This window comes from Clarias gariepinus, chromosome 8, assembly GCF_024256425.1.
Source record: "Clarias gariepinus isolate MV-2021 ecotype Netherlands chromosome 8, CGAR_prim_01v2, whole genome shotgun sequence".
Taxonomy (NCBI): Eukaryota; Metazoa; Chordata; class Actinopteri; order Siluriformes; family Clariidae; genus Clarias; species Clarias gariepinus.
This window is the reverse complement of record NC_071107.1, coordinates 32499259-32516158: the sequence shown is the minus strand read 5'-3', so window position 1 is coordinate 32516158 and position 16900 is coordinate 32499259. Positions and strand designations below refer to the sequence as shown.

General features: G+C 40.2%; 1 protein-coding gene across 2 annotated transcripts in view; it reads right to left on the bottom strand.

Annotated features, from left to right (window-relative positions):
- LOC128528989 (MAM domain-containing glycosylphosphatidylinositol anchor protein 1) overlaps positions 1-16900 on the bottom strand; it is a 200069-nt gene that overhangs the window by 58408 nt on the left and 124761 nt on the right. For both annotated transcript variants that reach the window (XM_053502259.1, XM_053502260.1), the window contains 4 exons: positions 10614-10883; positions 9749-10078; positions 5719-6015; positions 254-520 (listed from right to left, as the gene is read on the bottom strand). In XM_053502259.1, the coding sequence (XP_053358234.1) occupies positions 254-520; positions 5719-6015; positions 9749-10078; positions 10614-10883 (1164 nt within the window). The remainder of the gene's footprint in view (positions 1-253; positions 521-5718; positions 6016-9748; positions 10079-10613; positions 10884-16900) is intronic.

The window sequence follows — 16900 nt, the reverse complement described above, 5'->3', positions numbered from 1 at the left end:
ATCATTTCAACTTATATGGTAATTAAACTGGAATTAAAAATATAATTGTGCTTAAAAGTGTTCATTTTAAAGATAATTAAATTCTAAAATGATTTTATTTTTTCTTCCCTGATGGCACAACCATATTTTAGAAATCAGACAACCTTTTTTTTTTTTTTTTTTTAAACACATGAATTAAATCAATCAAATAAAATCCTTTTTTTTTTGTTTTTTGTTTTTTTGCCCCAGGCAGTATTTATTGATTTTTATTTACCTGAGACGACGAAAGTGCAAGTAGAGGTTCCGACGCCGTTGCTGACTTTACACTCATACGTGCCGTTGTTGGTGGGATCGAGGATGAAGCGGAGCTGCGGGACGTCCTGAGGGTCCACAGGAGGAGTGCGGATGGGAATGGTGTTCCGATACCAGCGTGCGCTAGCTATACGGTTGGGATTGGACTTGAGGACCAGGCAGCGCAAAATGACCGTCTTGTAGTTTGGAGAGCGGACATCCTGGGACACCGGGTCCACCACAGGAGGGTCTGAGAAGAAGATAAAAATAATATTTATGTATAAACCTCGTTCATTTCCTCTTTCTGCGTTTCCTCTTCTCGCCTCTCAGTTTAAACTTATTGCGCAATGACTTGCCTTGGAGCATTTTATAAACACAATGAAGGGGTCTATTCCTACAATAAAGGCAGGAAAGCTTCACTTTTAAATGATTTTAAATGAACTAATTGTTGAATGTGTGAGTCTGAGTCGACTCATTTTCTACAAGCAGTGACTCAGATGTATTGCGATTCCGAAGCAGTAATACTGTATTGTACAGTACCAGTCAAAAGTGTGGACACACCATCTACAGTACATCAATGTTTCTGATTTAGTGATTTATTTTCTACATTTTAGAATAAAACTGGAGATTTTGGCATATAAATAAGTAACAACAATAGTCAGTTGTTACTTTAAGACATGAAGGTTGGGTTCTGGAACAGTTCAACACCATGATGAAAGTGGCTCTCATGAACAGTGTTGGGAGACGTTACTTTTTAAAGTAACTAATTACACTACAGAATGTATTAAAAACTAATTACATTAAGAATGTCATTAAAAACTAATCAGTTACATTACAGCGTTACTTTCTGATAAAAGTAACTAGTTCGAGTACTTTTCCATTTCAGAAAATGAAAACTAAAATGTTATTATAAAGACCTTTATAAATATTCTACCATCATCACTCGGCGAAGTTTGGCCCATAATCTGTTAGCTACTAATACCCCTATCTCACCTACTAATACCCCTATCTCACCTACTAATACCCCTATCTCACCTACGCAGTTTCGCGCGGTGGCCGTAAGTATGGTTCATCATGATTCACAGCGAGTTTTGGCGCTGTGTAGGTTTCCATCTTTCCGCGCGTCGGTCCTCACATAGTCAAACCGCATAGGAGGGATAGGGGTATAACAGCAGGAATAACAGAGGGAGGCGGGTTATCGGGGGCGGGGCTTGTAGGACGACTTTCACACAGACACACACACACACACTAACGGATGGGGAATGCCTGCTGTCTGGCTCACTGATTACATAAATTGTCTAAATAACGGATTACATTTTTGAAAAAAATAACTAAATAACTGAGTACTTAAAGGGCGGACCTAACGCGTCAGAGTACTTAGGTTACTTTTTTGATGTAACGAGTAATCTAACGCTTATAAACTTTAATGCGTTACACCCAACACTGCTCAAGACCAGGCCAAAACGTATCTCTGCTGCAGAAAAGAAGTTCATTTAGAGTTACAGTACCAGCCTCAGTTAACCAACAGAGCATCAGATTAGAGCTGCGATGAAGCCTTTACAGAGCATACATACAGTCACAGACACATCTCAATATCAACTGTTCAAAGGAGATTATTGGACGCCTTCAGTACTGTTTTACAATGTAGAAAGAAATAAAAATGATTACATTTTGTTTTTGGAAGCTTGTGAAACAAACATAGTTCTTGTTATAAAGCATACAGTATTTCAGTGCCTGATGTAACTGCTCTTGTTCCTTCCACTGATGTGTAATTAGCATAAAGGCAATCGACCAAATCATTAAAAAAGACTTCGATACTGGGTGTTGTAATTGCACATAATGAATTTTTTTTTTTTATTACACACTATCGATTCCGGCTTGTTATATTTAAAAATAAGCACCGATGAAGAACTTAAACGCGACCTTGAATTAGATGAATTCGAGTCATCAACCGATACGTAATTATTTTATTAAGATGAAATGAACCAGGACCAAAAGCTCCTCGCTCACAGATTTTCAAGCCCACTCTTCATTACGAATGTGTTTACAAACTCCCAGAGATGTTCATATTTCCACACACATAATCCTCCATGCATTCTCCTCCGATCACTCACCAGCTTCCCTGCCAACTCTTACACTTGCTTCTCCTACAGTATAAACGCGATCCTTGTATACAAGATGGCAAAGCCCCATGGGGGGACCACCATGCTGGCAAACACTAAGTGGGAATTATGAGTTAAAGCCAACTGTCTCTGTGGGAAGTGTCTCCTGTGCCAGGGAAGGAAGTTTGCAGGGAATAGCGGAGCCAGAAACATCTCTTTATTTAAAAAAAAAAAGTCTGTCTTTTGAAACAACCAATGAGTTTTGTTTAACCTACGACCTCAGGCAATATAGATTCTAAAATAAAGAAAAAAAAAAAAAAAAAATCTTAATTAGATTTAATGTAGCTCCACTGGGACAACCCCTGGGATAACTTACAACAAATTTACTCCTTACAACCAATACTGCACAGTGCCTTTTTGTGCCTTTACCATGTTTAACACAATGATCATACAGTGTACTGTTAAAATTAACCCATGCTGCGGAATTGAATTTTATGGAGCAATACATTAAATTAAGAAAAACAAACAAACTTCCCTTATAATAAAGACACCACCCCAGCGACACAGGATTTACTACCAAAAAAGAAAAAGGAGAGAACAGTTCCCAGCCAAAACCTACATTAAATATAAATCACGGAAGCAACTTTAGCAAGAAAACACATCTAACAACGTCGAGTTATATTGAACGATATTTTGTCTCCTTAGTCATTCTGAATTCCCTCTGTCCGTGTTTTGTTAAAGATGAGCGCGATCGACTATGCTAACTAGCTTCTAGCACAAAGCTGAATCACAAATCCCTGTCTAACCCCTGATCAAGGGCACTGCCTGTAGTCATGGAAGAATAGACTGAACACATTAGTGCACTAGCTTTCCATTTAATGCAGTTTGGAATTCAACCATGGAACCTCAGAAGTTAGTAGTGATGGGAAGTTCGAATCATTTTAGTGACTCAGTTCTTCGAATCTCGTTCATCAAAATGAACGAATCTTTTTTTGAGTCGTTTAGTTCATTTCGTTCTTTTGATCAGAAATAAAATAAAATAAAAACAAACTTTGGCTATAGTTCCAGTAATGAAAATATTATAATGCAGCTATGGACATATTATAATAAACAGTATGAGTAGCTCATCTCTTATATCTTCTGATCTGAGTCGTTCGTTCTTGCGAATCTATTGCACCGCATAGCGTCTATGGAGTCACGTGACAAAAGAACGAACGACTCGAAGTAGACGAGTCACTGAAAAAGAATGGCTCAATTCTGTTTCCTGTACATAACCTACGGTGGTATTGTGATGATTCGCACATGCGCGCCCAGTAGAAAATGAACGAATCACTCCCGGAGACGACTCGTTCTTCTGAGTCACGTTAAAGATTTGATCAAAAAGAATGAATCGTTCAAGAAGGACCCATCACTAATAGTTAGCTAATAGCATGTTGTCCCCATGCTTTATGCACTTTTTCTGGGTTTTCCAGCTTCCTCCCACAGTCCAAAGAACATGCAGATTAGGCTGATGAGCATTCTTCCTATAATGTGTGACTGAGCATGTACTCTGCAATGCATTTACCCCTCCTCATGCCCCAAGTCTCCTGGTATAGGCTCCAGGCCCCGCCACCACCCTGTACACAGTGCTAAGCGCTACAGACGATGAGTGAGCGAATGAGAGCATGGCTGTGATGTATTTGTGACTCGCGCTGCGCCCCCGTGCCCATGTCTGCATCACAGCCGTGCTGATGTTCAGTAAACTGCTTAAATAAATAATACTTGTTGATAGCTTCTGCGCTTTGAAATCACACAATATGTCAAGATAAGTAGAACTTGAAATTGAAATAATACAATATGTCAAGACAAATAGAAACTTTAGCATCAGCGCTCCTGTATGACTGCAGTAAATTGTAAATATTGCTGAACTTCTGCGCATAAGTCGCCCAGCCCATGTGTTAACGCCATCACGCAATAACTCCCTCAAGCACAACGTCTCCGTGAGTCATACTGTATGTGCAGCATACGTATTTCCGCAACGCGCTCAAAAGGTTATAGTGCACAAACACTGATCAATGTGGGAGTGGCTGGGAGGAGAAAAGGGAGGATGTGAAAGAGAAACTAAGACGTGCAAAAAGGAGATAAAAGATAAGCTGATGAAAGAGAGATCGTCATGATAATTACAGGGCTGCCACCAAAGAACGATGGTCGTTTAGTATGTTGTTAACTCAAAGAAAATAATGCAGAATGGAGGGAGCAGGACACCCATAATCACAGTGAATGACTGGAAGTACACGAAACACACAGCAAGTAAATACCGTCACACTTAAAAGTAGTTGTGACTCTACTGCGTACAATATTATTCACAATGTAATTTATACCCTTAAAGAAACAGATTTTTCAAAAGACCAGAGTCAAAATAAATCAGTAGGACTGGAAGGGGGTTGTGGACGCTCATATCCGAAGACCAACGGTAATAAAGACATCTTTACAATCAGACAATCCATGCAAGATGAATAAATCGACTCGATAAAAGAGACTACATTTGCATCCAAGAATTATGTGTCCATATGTCTTCCATTCACAATGAAACTTGTTTACGTGGCTCTGGTCTGGCTCAGACGCCATTCAAATTTGTCACAAACCCTTTTTCTCCGTGTTCATCCTTGTGCATAACACTCAGAGAGGATCAGTTCTGCAAGACCAAGTTCAATACATAACTTGTGTTATTAAGGCGTAGTACATCGCTTTGGGCTTAATGGCCGCATGAGAAAAGGACTGAAGAGCATTGAATGATATGAAGTTATTCTCGACGCTAATGAACTCTGAGCCTCTTTAGCTTGGGCTCTTAGGAAACGCGCTTTCAGCAGGCATCATAATGGACGCGTTATTGAGAGTGTAAATGCATTAACGCATGAGCTGCTTCCAAAAGGCTGCATTTAAATACAATGATAATAGGCATCCGCTAGGAGTGTTTTAATGGAATATGCGTTTGTGTGTGTGTGTGTGGTTGTTGGACGTGTCCCGAGGGATGTCACTCAAAGCACTGTGTTAAAGCTCAGATTAACAGCACTTTAGAACAAGCTTCATCAAACCAGATCACAGCGTTTATCGTGATAAAACTCCAGAGTCTTCATTGCTGTGGGTTTTTTAATAGCATTTCACATCTTGCCATCAATTTATGTAATAGGTCTGTGGAAATCAGGTCGTGTTCTAAAAGCTGGGAAATCCAGAGCGAGTGGAGGAATGTGGTTATTTCTCCAGGTGGATTCAACACTAAGATGGTGTGACGGGATATTAACCATAATATATACGGTACAAGTCTCAGAGTTTTGATATTTGCACTAAAATTTGATAGAGTACTCACACTCCACGTTGAGCTGCACATGCCCCAGCCTGCGTTTGATGTTGAGGCCGTTGTACGGTGCCGTTTGGCATCGGTAAGCCCCTGCCATATCCCGTGTGACGTTGGTGAGACGCAAGCGTCCATCGCGCGTTTCCGTCATCCAGTCGCCTGACGGCATGGTCATGTCTTTGTTAGCCCGGGACCAGAGGACTGGTGGGCGTGGCTTACCCTCAACCAAACACACCAGGTCTGCAGTCCCACCTTCGCTCACGTTGACCACACTTCCACCCACAGGTACGGTCAGGACTGGAGGAATTACTAAAAAGAAAGAAAAAAAGAGGAACATTAAAGCCTGAGGCTTTTGGGGGAAATAGGGGAACTGATAAAAATAAAGCATTTTAAGAAATATAAACGAAATTACGAGAAAAAAACTGAAAGCAAAAAACAGTAAATAAGTTACGTATTAAATAATAATAATAATAATAATAATAATAATAATTTAAATTAGGGCTTCCAGAAAATCTATTTAAGCATCTGTTCAATCCTGTTCTAATTTTATGTTTGGAAATCTAGAAGTCTACAACCAAAACTTATATCAAAAAAGAGCACGTCAAAGCACTGTTTGTAAAATAAATTGGAACATAATTATAAGTACTGTAAATGCAATTTAAAATAATATGCAGTGAATTGCTGTAGTTGCTAAGACAACCCCTGGCACGATGGGTTTATATGTGTAGGTTTAATCATGTGCATCATTAGTAATCATCAATAAAGTATACTGTTACAAAAAGTAACTAAATCCTGTGTCCATGTGGTATTTTAACACTGCAGATTAGATGACTTTGATCTCTGTAGAATCCTACACACTTACACCCAGGTCATGTCATTTTTAGACGCTCCCTAACTAACCGACTTCATTACTACTGTATAAAGCGCCGTACCTGCATAACCCAGGGATTAGATTCAAAAGGTTTTATTAGAGAAAATGTTTTTTGTTTTTTTTTTCAGTTGGACTCCATTTTCTGTCCTCTCCAGAATAAAAAAAAACACACACTTTGTCCTTTTTTTGTATTTATTTTCTAAGGCTTTTGTAACCAAAATATCTCCATCTCTCACCCAGGGCTCGCTCTCTCTTTGCTGCTGCCTTCTCTTCAAGCCTATTTTTTTAACAAAATAAAAATGCCGTCTCTACTGCTGCTCCGATTCATTTAAAGCTTCCTGTGGCTCATGTTCAAAAAAACAGTCGGGGTTTTTTCCCCCTCACAATGTCTCACACACATCAGTGCTTAAAGAGACAGAGCCCTACAGGTCAGATCAAACAGACATACGCGTAGGAAAAGTATTGATTATGTAAAAATGTTGGTATAGTGCTGCTGTATTATATACACACACTAATACCTACATACATACATTCCTTATATTATGTTCTGACGGCAGGCTGACAGCCATCTAAAAATGCTTCTCACTCCCAGTTCTCACACAGAGTAACCAATGGGTGGATGCCGTTCTACCTGCAAGAGCCTTTTAAATGAGAAGGGGGCAGGGCTCACTAATGCACCTGGGCTTGAAGACCATTCAAAGCAGCCAAAGCACTGCTGGTCTCACCTGGTTCATCGAAAAACATTGCACATGACCAATAAAGGTCCACCCTTTATGTCAAAACTAATGTTTGATGCATCAGTAGGGCACTTTAACCAGACATTCTGCAGCAGGTCGTGGACAAGGGCAGTCGAAACTGGGACCAGCTGATTCCACACATGCTGCAATGGATGTTTGAACATGCTCCAATGGATGCAAGGACTGCTTGACATCGCCAAGGAAGCTTGGGAGGAGCAGCCCTACCCATTCCAGTTGGTAATTAATACATAAACGACTACATAATATACAGTAAATAAAGTATTGCCTATTGTCAAACAGCACATGCAAAAAGGACAGAGAGCAAAAATGCGCCAACAACCGCAGCCACGCGATTCTGCACTCTAGCTGTCGCTCATGCAGAATCAGGGGCTGAGTAAACTGGTGGAAGAGTTCCTGGATTTCCAGGTTCGTCACCGGACCGGGGCTCAAGCACTTGGTACGCCACGACAAAGACGCCGCCCGTCAGCTCCATCGTCCGTTAGCACCCAAGACGGAAGTCCGCCATTGTGCCATAAATGCTGAAATTGAAAGCATGCTTCGACATGGCATCGTTGAGGACTCAACAAGACCCTGGTCAAGTCCCATAGTGACAGTGCCCAAGCCTTATAGGTCGATCCACTGAACGCCATCTCAACCTTCGTCCATACCTGCTTCCACGTGTGGATGATCTAGTGGACTGACTGAGGCCAGCTGGTATGGAGGTAGAATTGTACTCCAGCAGAAAGGTTGACCAAACCCAACCTCTCCTGGGACGGCCCAGTTCATTTCCACTCCAGATCTGACCAAGAGCTACTGCCAGGTGGCTCTCACCCCAGGAGCCAAGGAGAAGATCACCATTACGACTGACCAGTGTGTGTGTGTGTATGTGTGTGTGTGTATAAATATATTTACAATATGCGCTGTGTATAAGTTTATTAACTAGCTGCTCAAGTCAGGCGATGATCTGGGACTAAACATGTGACGAGAAACAAACATAAAGCATAATTAAGTAAAGTTGAATATGTTTGATCAGAGTTGAGCATAAAAAGGGGAAAAATTACCAATGATCGAAAACTGATATGCAAATGACATTTTTAACAGAAATATGCAGATGGATGATACTAATGATATAATATCTATTACTTTACAGTATAAAGCTGTGACATTGCTGTGGTCAAAGAAGGAAATGCATGTACTGTATGTGGTGTGAATTCCGCAGAGAGGAAATTACTGTGAAAGAAAGTAGAGGAGATTGATCATGGTGGGGAGTAGAGCCAAAAAAATGCCACTGTAACACCTAGAGAAGGTCAAAAGTTTTAAAAGAAGTAGGAACAAAGAAAGTAAGCCAAAGGTCCTTTCTAAGAAGAGAGAACATGAGATTACAGCGGCGGCACAGGGAATCCCAGCATGCACAGCTGTTTCCCAAGGGAAATACCAATTGGTGAATAAAGGTGGCTTTTTTATGTGCCATAGCGATCTCCAAAGGAAAGTCCAAGGCTAAATTTAACAAGCACAATGTAAAAGTCCTTCCTAAGTATTTTCCCATCCTAAGTGGCATCCAAAAAGCCGTGGTTATTTGAAATACGGTTTGATTTACCTGGAGGGGTTTGGCAATGCTCATGTAGTGTAAGTGGCAACAACTCACGAGAGCTGTCAACTGCCTGTGCAATCAACTCCCACTTGCTTCAATAGGGACGAATGGAATTTTTGATAATCCATATCCAAAGACATTTTCAACCCAGTAATAAATTACCCCAGGGCTTGATTTTAAGGAGTGTAGGGTAGGGTAGGCTTTCCATGAGATTGAAACTGCAGCACCAACATCCTGTCAAGATGCCTCACTGGTGCCAATTAGCACTATGTGTGAGGTTTCCAACCAGCCGTGTTTGAAAATGCTATGGAGATAGAATTGTACTCCAGCAGAAACCCCTCCTGTCAGCCGACTCCTGTTTTGAAATAAAGACTGCTTCATACCCGACTGCCCCCTCAGTGGATGAGAGGGAATAAAGCTTTGTACTGGACTGTCGGATTCTGCAAAGACTCCATACATAAGTGTTTAATTTGCTGTAACTTCAAAATCTGACAATTAAGCAATATCACACAATATCAATGAGTGCTGTTGTGAAGAATATCAGCATGGCTGCAATGCGCAGCAGAACAGCTGGCCACCGACAGTTAGTGTAATTCACAGGGGTGACAGTAGTTTTAAATTCTTACCAAAAACAGTGCATAAAGCTAAAGTAGCCTTAAGCAGGCACCCGAGAAAAGTGTTTCCCAATCCTGGTACTAAAGGTACTGTTTTAGTGGCTGCATTTCTGAGCATAAACTTCAATCATATAAAACACTTATTATAGTTCCTATTACCAAATAACAACTGGAGACAAAAGGAGGTAAAGAGAAGAGACAGGGAATGAGATCGATTACATATGCTCACCGCTGCTTTGTGTGATATTGACGTCCACTCGGAGTTCGGGAACGTTACTTCCAGGGAAGTTGGCCACGCAGCTGTAGGTGGCTTGATCTCTGAACTTCATGTCCACAATCTCCAGGCTGCTGGTGCCGGCGGGCATGTCCGGGTCACTGCGTAGCACGATGAGACTGTCTGATGGGGACACCGGGGCAGCGTTCTTGTACCAGGTGTAGTTGACTTTATCCTGGGGCTGAGCGTCCACGTGGCACGACAGCTTGAGGTCACGACCCATTTGGATGCTCTCGCCGTCCTTGTTCGAATCAGGGGTGATCTGGAATGTCAGGTTTTTCATTGCTGGGTGGAACCAGAGAAAGAACAGGATAAGAGAAAAGAACAGCAAATGAAAGAATGAAAGAATATAACAAATGGTGATTCTCACTTCATTTAATATAAATTAGCAAATTGCATTTCATTCCAGTTTATATGAATATATGATAACATATGAAAGAATTGACCATAGTCCAGCAACTTGAGCTTTCCAAAAAACAGAAACCAGATTCTCTCCAGTAGAAGATCTTCTATGGCAGACAATCTAATCACATGCAATTATCCAACGACTAAGATATCTCATTACTTCAGAAGTTGCTTGTCTAACAGCACTATTAAGCGCTATCAAAAAGTCTTTAATGGCTGAGAATCAAAAAGTAAATGTTGCCATGTAGTCATGTTAGATGTTTGTCCTGGACCTAGAAATTACAGCCTAGTAAACAAGTCAAATACAGGACTGAAACACCCACTAAACCCCAACAAGAATAAATATCTGGCAAAACATTCACTCTGAACCACAAATATATGTATGCATTATGGTCAATATAAGTCGTACACATACTTCTAACAACAAGGTTGACGTTTCTCCTGGCCGGGTTCCCCACGTTGTTGACAGCGGTGCAGTTGTAGAAACCCGACTCAGCTGGAGTGACGGAGCGCAGCGTTAGAGACCCACCACGGATGGTGGCACGGCGTGGCAGGGGGCCGGGGTACCTCGCCCACGTCACAGTAGGCATGGGGAAACCGGCTGTAACCTCACACGACATGGTGACATCCTGGCCTGGGTCCACCACATACGTCTCGTTGACCGAGAGCTTCAAGGCTGGTGGCGCTGGAAGAAGATAAGAGGATGGTTTATGTACTGGTTTATGTCCTGTGCCCAACCCGTGACTTTGCATAACAGTTTTTAAAAAACTATTGAGTTTAAAAACAATATACATGTTTGAACTTTGGTACCCAGTACCAATTAAATGATATAGATTAAATTAAATAAATGGAAACAAATGGCTGACTTTGACAGGCTGTGGGCCCAGAAATATAAGGAAATGAGGGGTGTCTCAAAATCTATTTATTTAATCTATTTAATTATTTTTATAGAACTGCACATAACCTCATCACCTTGTATTCTTCTTTATTTATTAACAGCAATTAAACCACATATTGGAAAAACAAATAAAATGTATCTCTCCACAAAAAAAAATGCAAAATTCAAAGGAAAGAAAACTTTTACATAATAATCATGTAAAAAAAAACGGGCTTAAAAACATCTGCTCCTTAAAACATCTCTTTTAAACAGTTCCAACTAATTTATCATCAAGGTTCTCCGATAATGTTGAAATCTCCCAACAATGCAGAAAAGAAGTGCAAAATCCACGGCCACGAGGTCATGCTGGTTATTTTTTCAACTGTATTTTATGGACTAAAATAGTTTTGTCAGCGCAAAAGCGTGGCCTAATTAAATTAGTTGTGTTTTTTCTTTTTTTGTATTAGTTATAATACATGTATACAAAGGAGAACAGCAAAAAAGAAATGGCAAAAACTGCATGATTCGAAATAAAACTTACTTTTGAATATGCTCTCATGTTCCGCTCAATAGGAACCGTATCTGGTTGAAGGCCTTTACTTCTTGAGAACCTTTTCATGGCACATGAAAGAGTTTTTTTTTCTTTCTTCTTTGAGTTGTGTTTATAATACAGACTACTGTAGGAGGAGAGATGGGCAAAAAGCACCATTTTTCTGAAAAAGTGGATTATGTCACCACCTACAGCCAGATATTCAAGTTTATATATATATATAAGATGTGATGATGATGATGTGGTACGGTTTTGAACTCATTGACCCATATGAGCTGTAAAATCAATAGCCTTTATCAATCCAGCTAATCAACCTGCAGAAACAGTACAGTGCAATGTAAATTGTTGACCACCTTTGTATATTTTATGCAAAACCATCTGATATTCCTTATTAAACTCCCAGATTGCTTTTATCCACACTCGGCTAATTTATACACGTACTGTACAGTCTTCTTTATTTCGTCATATGCGAGAATATATGACTAGGATATAAAGATATACAGTATGCAAGAATAGTCATATACTTGTGGTTATGTATTATGTGCATGGCTTCACCTGTGATTTGTACTATTAATACAGATAATGAGTATTTAATAAGCTTTAATTCTAACTTTACGTTGCCTTTTTAGCTAGCAGTTGATGCAATGCTAGCTTGTGATATAGTGCTGACAGATTCAGGTAAGACATGTTGCATTGACTTTACACAAGACAGCCGTAAATTAAACTAGAGAGCTCACAAGCTGGAGAACAATCCTGAATATACTGTACAGTATGTGGAAATGTTCCACTTTCTACAAGCTATTTGTATCAGCTGTTAATGGTGACTATGTTGACAACACGCCATTCCAAGACATATGCAGAATACAGAAGAAACCGTAACCTGTGTTAAAAAAAAGTCACAAATGTAAAGTACAATCAAAGTATAATGAGAAAAGAAAATGAATTGGTTTCTGTGCTTAAAAATGCCACATTTTGTATTTTAGTTGTTGTTGTTCAAGTCCAATAATCATCCATCTATCCATCCATCATTTATACCACTTATCTTGTATTGGGTCATGGGCGGGCCTGAAACCTCTCTCAGGAAACCTAGGGTACTATATGAGAAATTTGGAGAAACCAATCAGCCTAGACTTCATGTCTTTAGACTGTGTGCATCGAGCCATACATTCTTGCACTTTTAATGTGGTCTTAAAGAATATATCTACATGCTTTCTTTTTCCCTAGAGGAAACCCAAACACGGGGAGAAGACGCAAGAACATGCAAGATACCCCTAGTACTAGAAGTGCAAGACATGTACATTAGGGATGGTGGTGGTGGATGAACAGGGTGATGTAGACAGCATTTTTTATTTAATCACCAGACACCCTTGTAATTTCCCAGAAACTAGCATCTAGGACTTTTAAACTTAAGCTGTCACACTAACTGCTGCTTTTCACTTGTTCGGTACAAGAGAAGAAAACACGTTCTGTTCCTGGCATGCGTTACAAACTTGTTACTCCTCTATTACATGACTTTTCTGCTCATGTGAAATGATTACGTCTGTCAGACGCTGACTACAAATGACGGATTATCCCACCATAAAAAAATATTAAATACATTATTTAAATAACAAATTTTAAAGGCCGACTTAGAAATAGATTTCACGCATGAACCCGGGGGCAGTGTGACCTGAAATGTCATTGACAATAGACAGTGAGAGATGAACAGAAAAAAGAAAAAGAAAAGAAAATCAGAAAGAGAAAGAGACAATAGCCCCCATTTAATTTGCGCGCCTCCATCAGATCCGATCCTAAAACAAGGACATGCAATTTCAAAGTCATTTTCGGTTTCAGCCAGTAAGTAGATTATATGGTGTGATCCCAATATGATGCATTTTTTCAATACAGCTAAAGTAAGCTTTGAACACACAGGTGACTTCGGTTTTTGCTTTTAACTGATTAAACAGTAAACGTTATAATGGTATGAAAATTAAAATATAAAAAGTTTAAGGGATCCTTTCAGATTCCCCTGAAAATCATATAATAAAACATAAATTGATCATTAGGGTATGAGATGTTAAAATGTCACTAATGTAGTCTGGCCATTAAAACTACAGTACTCTGGTGTGCAGGGTTGCCAGGTCTTAGCAACATTTCCACCCATGCATTTTTATTTTTATATAATTTTTTTTAAACAACACAACACTGCACCCGAACTAGCCTGATAATTCAGGCACAAGTTTGATTTCTTTAAGTTAAACTCTGTATCTCCTTTCGGCATATTTCTTCCGATCTCAGAATCCTTTTGCGAGCCTTGCCATAATGTGACTCCTTATCAAGCACCAGCTGATGCATAGTGCGGGTCAGGTCGTGGCTCGTTGTGATGTCAGGCAGGTGGCGGAGATAACCACGTTATACCAGATTGTTGAAATATTCAACATTGAAAGTAGGAGACGGACAACGTGTGCATATCAGTGCAAAGCGATAGAGAAGGTTTCTGAACAAAAAGAAAGAAAGAGAGAGGGGGGGCGATGGAGCGTGAGGCTGTGTCAGGGCCAGGACCAAAAAGGGCAAACACCAGAGACACATTAATCTTCTGAGTTTAGGCCTGAAGATAAACAGGGAGGATGAAATTGAAAAGCCAGAATCGCATCAACAAAACAACACTGACATTAAATTAAATACACAGAGGACCTCGATCAAACTACTATTATGCAAAAAAATAATAATAGTGTTTTTGGTACTTTTTTTTCTGTAATTTATGTGAGTATACAGTATGCATACAATATTATAATAATTTTATTAGTAGTAATAGTAGTATAAAAAGTGGATAAAATTACTCAAAGGAGATAAAATGTAAAGTAATTATAATATATTAAAAAAAAAAAAACATATTAAACCATAGCCATTTCTAAATATGTATATGTTAATGTTCAGTAGTGCCCTCCCCCACAATGACATCATATTTTGCTTCCAGTCTTATATTTTTAATGTAGTCTTAAAGAATAGTTCTATTGTCTTTTGTTTGTTAAGCCACACATAGACCTACTGTATGATTCATTCAAGCAGTAGAAAGCACCTCATTTAAGGCATGACCCAGTGAGAAACGGGTGCAGATGTTGGCAGATGATCAGGCCGGTGCAGTGGTTTGTGTACAGTACATCTACATCTACATCTAGGCATTTGGCAGACGCTCTTATCCAGAGCGACTTACATTTTTATCTCATTACACATCTGAGCAGTTGAGGGTTAAGGGCCTTGCTCAAGGGCCCAACAGTGGCAACTTGGTGGTTGTGGTTTGAACCTGGGATCTTCTGAACCATAGTCCAATGCCTTAACCACTGAGCTACCCCTGACTCCACAGTACTGCTGACGCTGAATGCTGAGCGGTTGGAACAGACGAGAGGGGAAATGAGGTCGCTGCGGAGCTTCTTACAAAAACAACCTATTTGCAGCAGTAAAAGCAGTGGAAAAAAAAAAAGTTCCCATTTCTTTCACAAACATTTCATTAAAATTAATAAGACGAAATGAGGCGCGGTCCAGGACTTTTTTCGCGGTTCTGTATATTTTTGTTTCTCTGTGTAAATTAGTCAATAAAAATAAGTAAAATACAAATTAGAAGAAAAAAAAACTTCATGATTTTGTAGTTTTTTTAATTTGTTTTGTTCCACATGAAGATAGATTCACTCGAACTGAATTAATTAAAATAAATTGCTAACTAAATAGGATATGAAATAAAATACATGCTACATGCTCATCTTTTTTTTTTCTTTTTGGTGCTGCACCCCAGCCCACATCCGAGGTTCTACGTTTTAGGATTTGTATTTTTTCCTTTTAAGTTTCTTTGAATAAACTGTCATCTGATCTAAAACGTATGGCGACGGCAGATAAAAGCATGAGCACGCGCAGGTGTGTGTGCGGGAGGTAAGAGGTGCTTTGAAAGCTTTAAAAAGCGAACAGCTAGACCATTAACTTTTCTCTAATTTACTGATGAGAGAGCGAGAAGCTGAACTGAGTGATCACAAAGCCAGCGCACTCAATCCGTTTCAATACACTATTTCAGTCCCGGTGTTGGATTTAACGCTCCACATAACCCTCGACCCGACGTAATCCCCTATCTGCAAATATTTTAAAAGCAATGGGACATTCTTTAAAGCGCAATCAGCTTTCCAGTTCTCCAGACTTTAATCACTCCAATGGGAAAGGAGGATACTTACTCACATGGTGTAGAGGAAACCAGAGAGAGGGAGAGAGAGACATGAGAGAGAGAGGGAGAGAGGGAGACATAAGAGAGAGAGAGGGAGAGAGACACGAGAGAGAGAGAGAGACAAGAGAGAGAGACACGAGAGAGAGAGAGACAAGAGAGAGAGAGAGAGAGAGACACGAGAGAGAGAGAGAGAGAGAGAGAGGGAGACACAAGAGAGAGAGAGAGAGAGACATGCGAGAGAGAGAGAGAGGGAGACATAGAGAGAGCGAGAGGGAGAGAGGGAGACATGAGAGAGCGAGAGGGAGATAGGGAGAGAGAGAGGGAGACATAAGAGAGAGAGAGAGAGACACGAGAGAGAGAGAGAGAGAGAGGGAGACATAAGAGAGAGAGAGAGAGAGAGAGAGAGAGGGAGACAGAGAGAGAGGGAGAGAGAGAGGGAGACATAGAGAGAGAGAGAGAGACATGAGAGAAAGAGAGAGAGAGAGGGAGACAGAGAGAGAGAGGGAGAGAGAGACATGAGAGAGAGAGAGAGGGAGAGAGAGACATGAGAGAGAGAGAGAGAGGGACAGAGGGAGACAGAGAGAGAAAGGGAGAGAGAGAGAGAGACATGAGAGACACGAGAGAGAGAGAGAGAAAGAGAGAGACATAAGAGAGAGAGAGAGAGAGAGAGAGAGACACGAGAGAGAGAGAGAGAGAGAGAGAGAGGGAGACATAAGAGAGAGGGAGAGAGACATGAGAGAGAGAGAGGGAGAGAGGGAGACATAGAGAGAGAGAGGGAGAGAGAGAGAAAAAGGGAGAGATAGAGACAAGAGAAAGAGAGAGTGACGAGAAAAAGAGAGACAGAGAGAGAGAGGGAGAGAGGCGAGAGAAAGAGATGAGAGACAAGAGAGAGAGACGATTGAGAGAGAGAAAGGGAGAAAGAGAGCAGGAGAAAGAGAGAGCTGTGATGTTGCGTCTGTATGTTCTAGTGATTGATATTATAATTCACTTAAATAAGTCAATAGTATAACACTATCTGTTTCAGTGAATCAAATGATGTAACAGTAGAGAGAAGTGGGAAAAGAAAAGAAAACATCCCACAGCAAAATG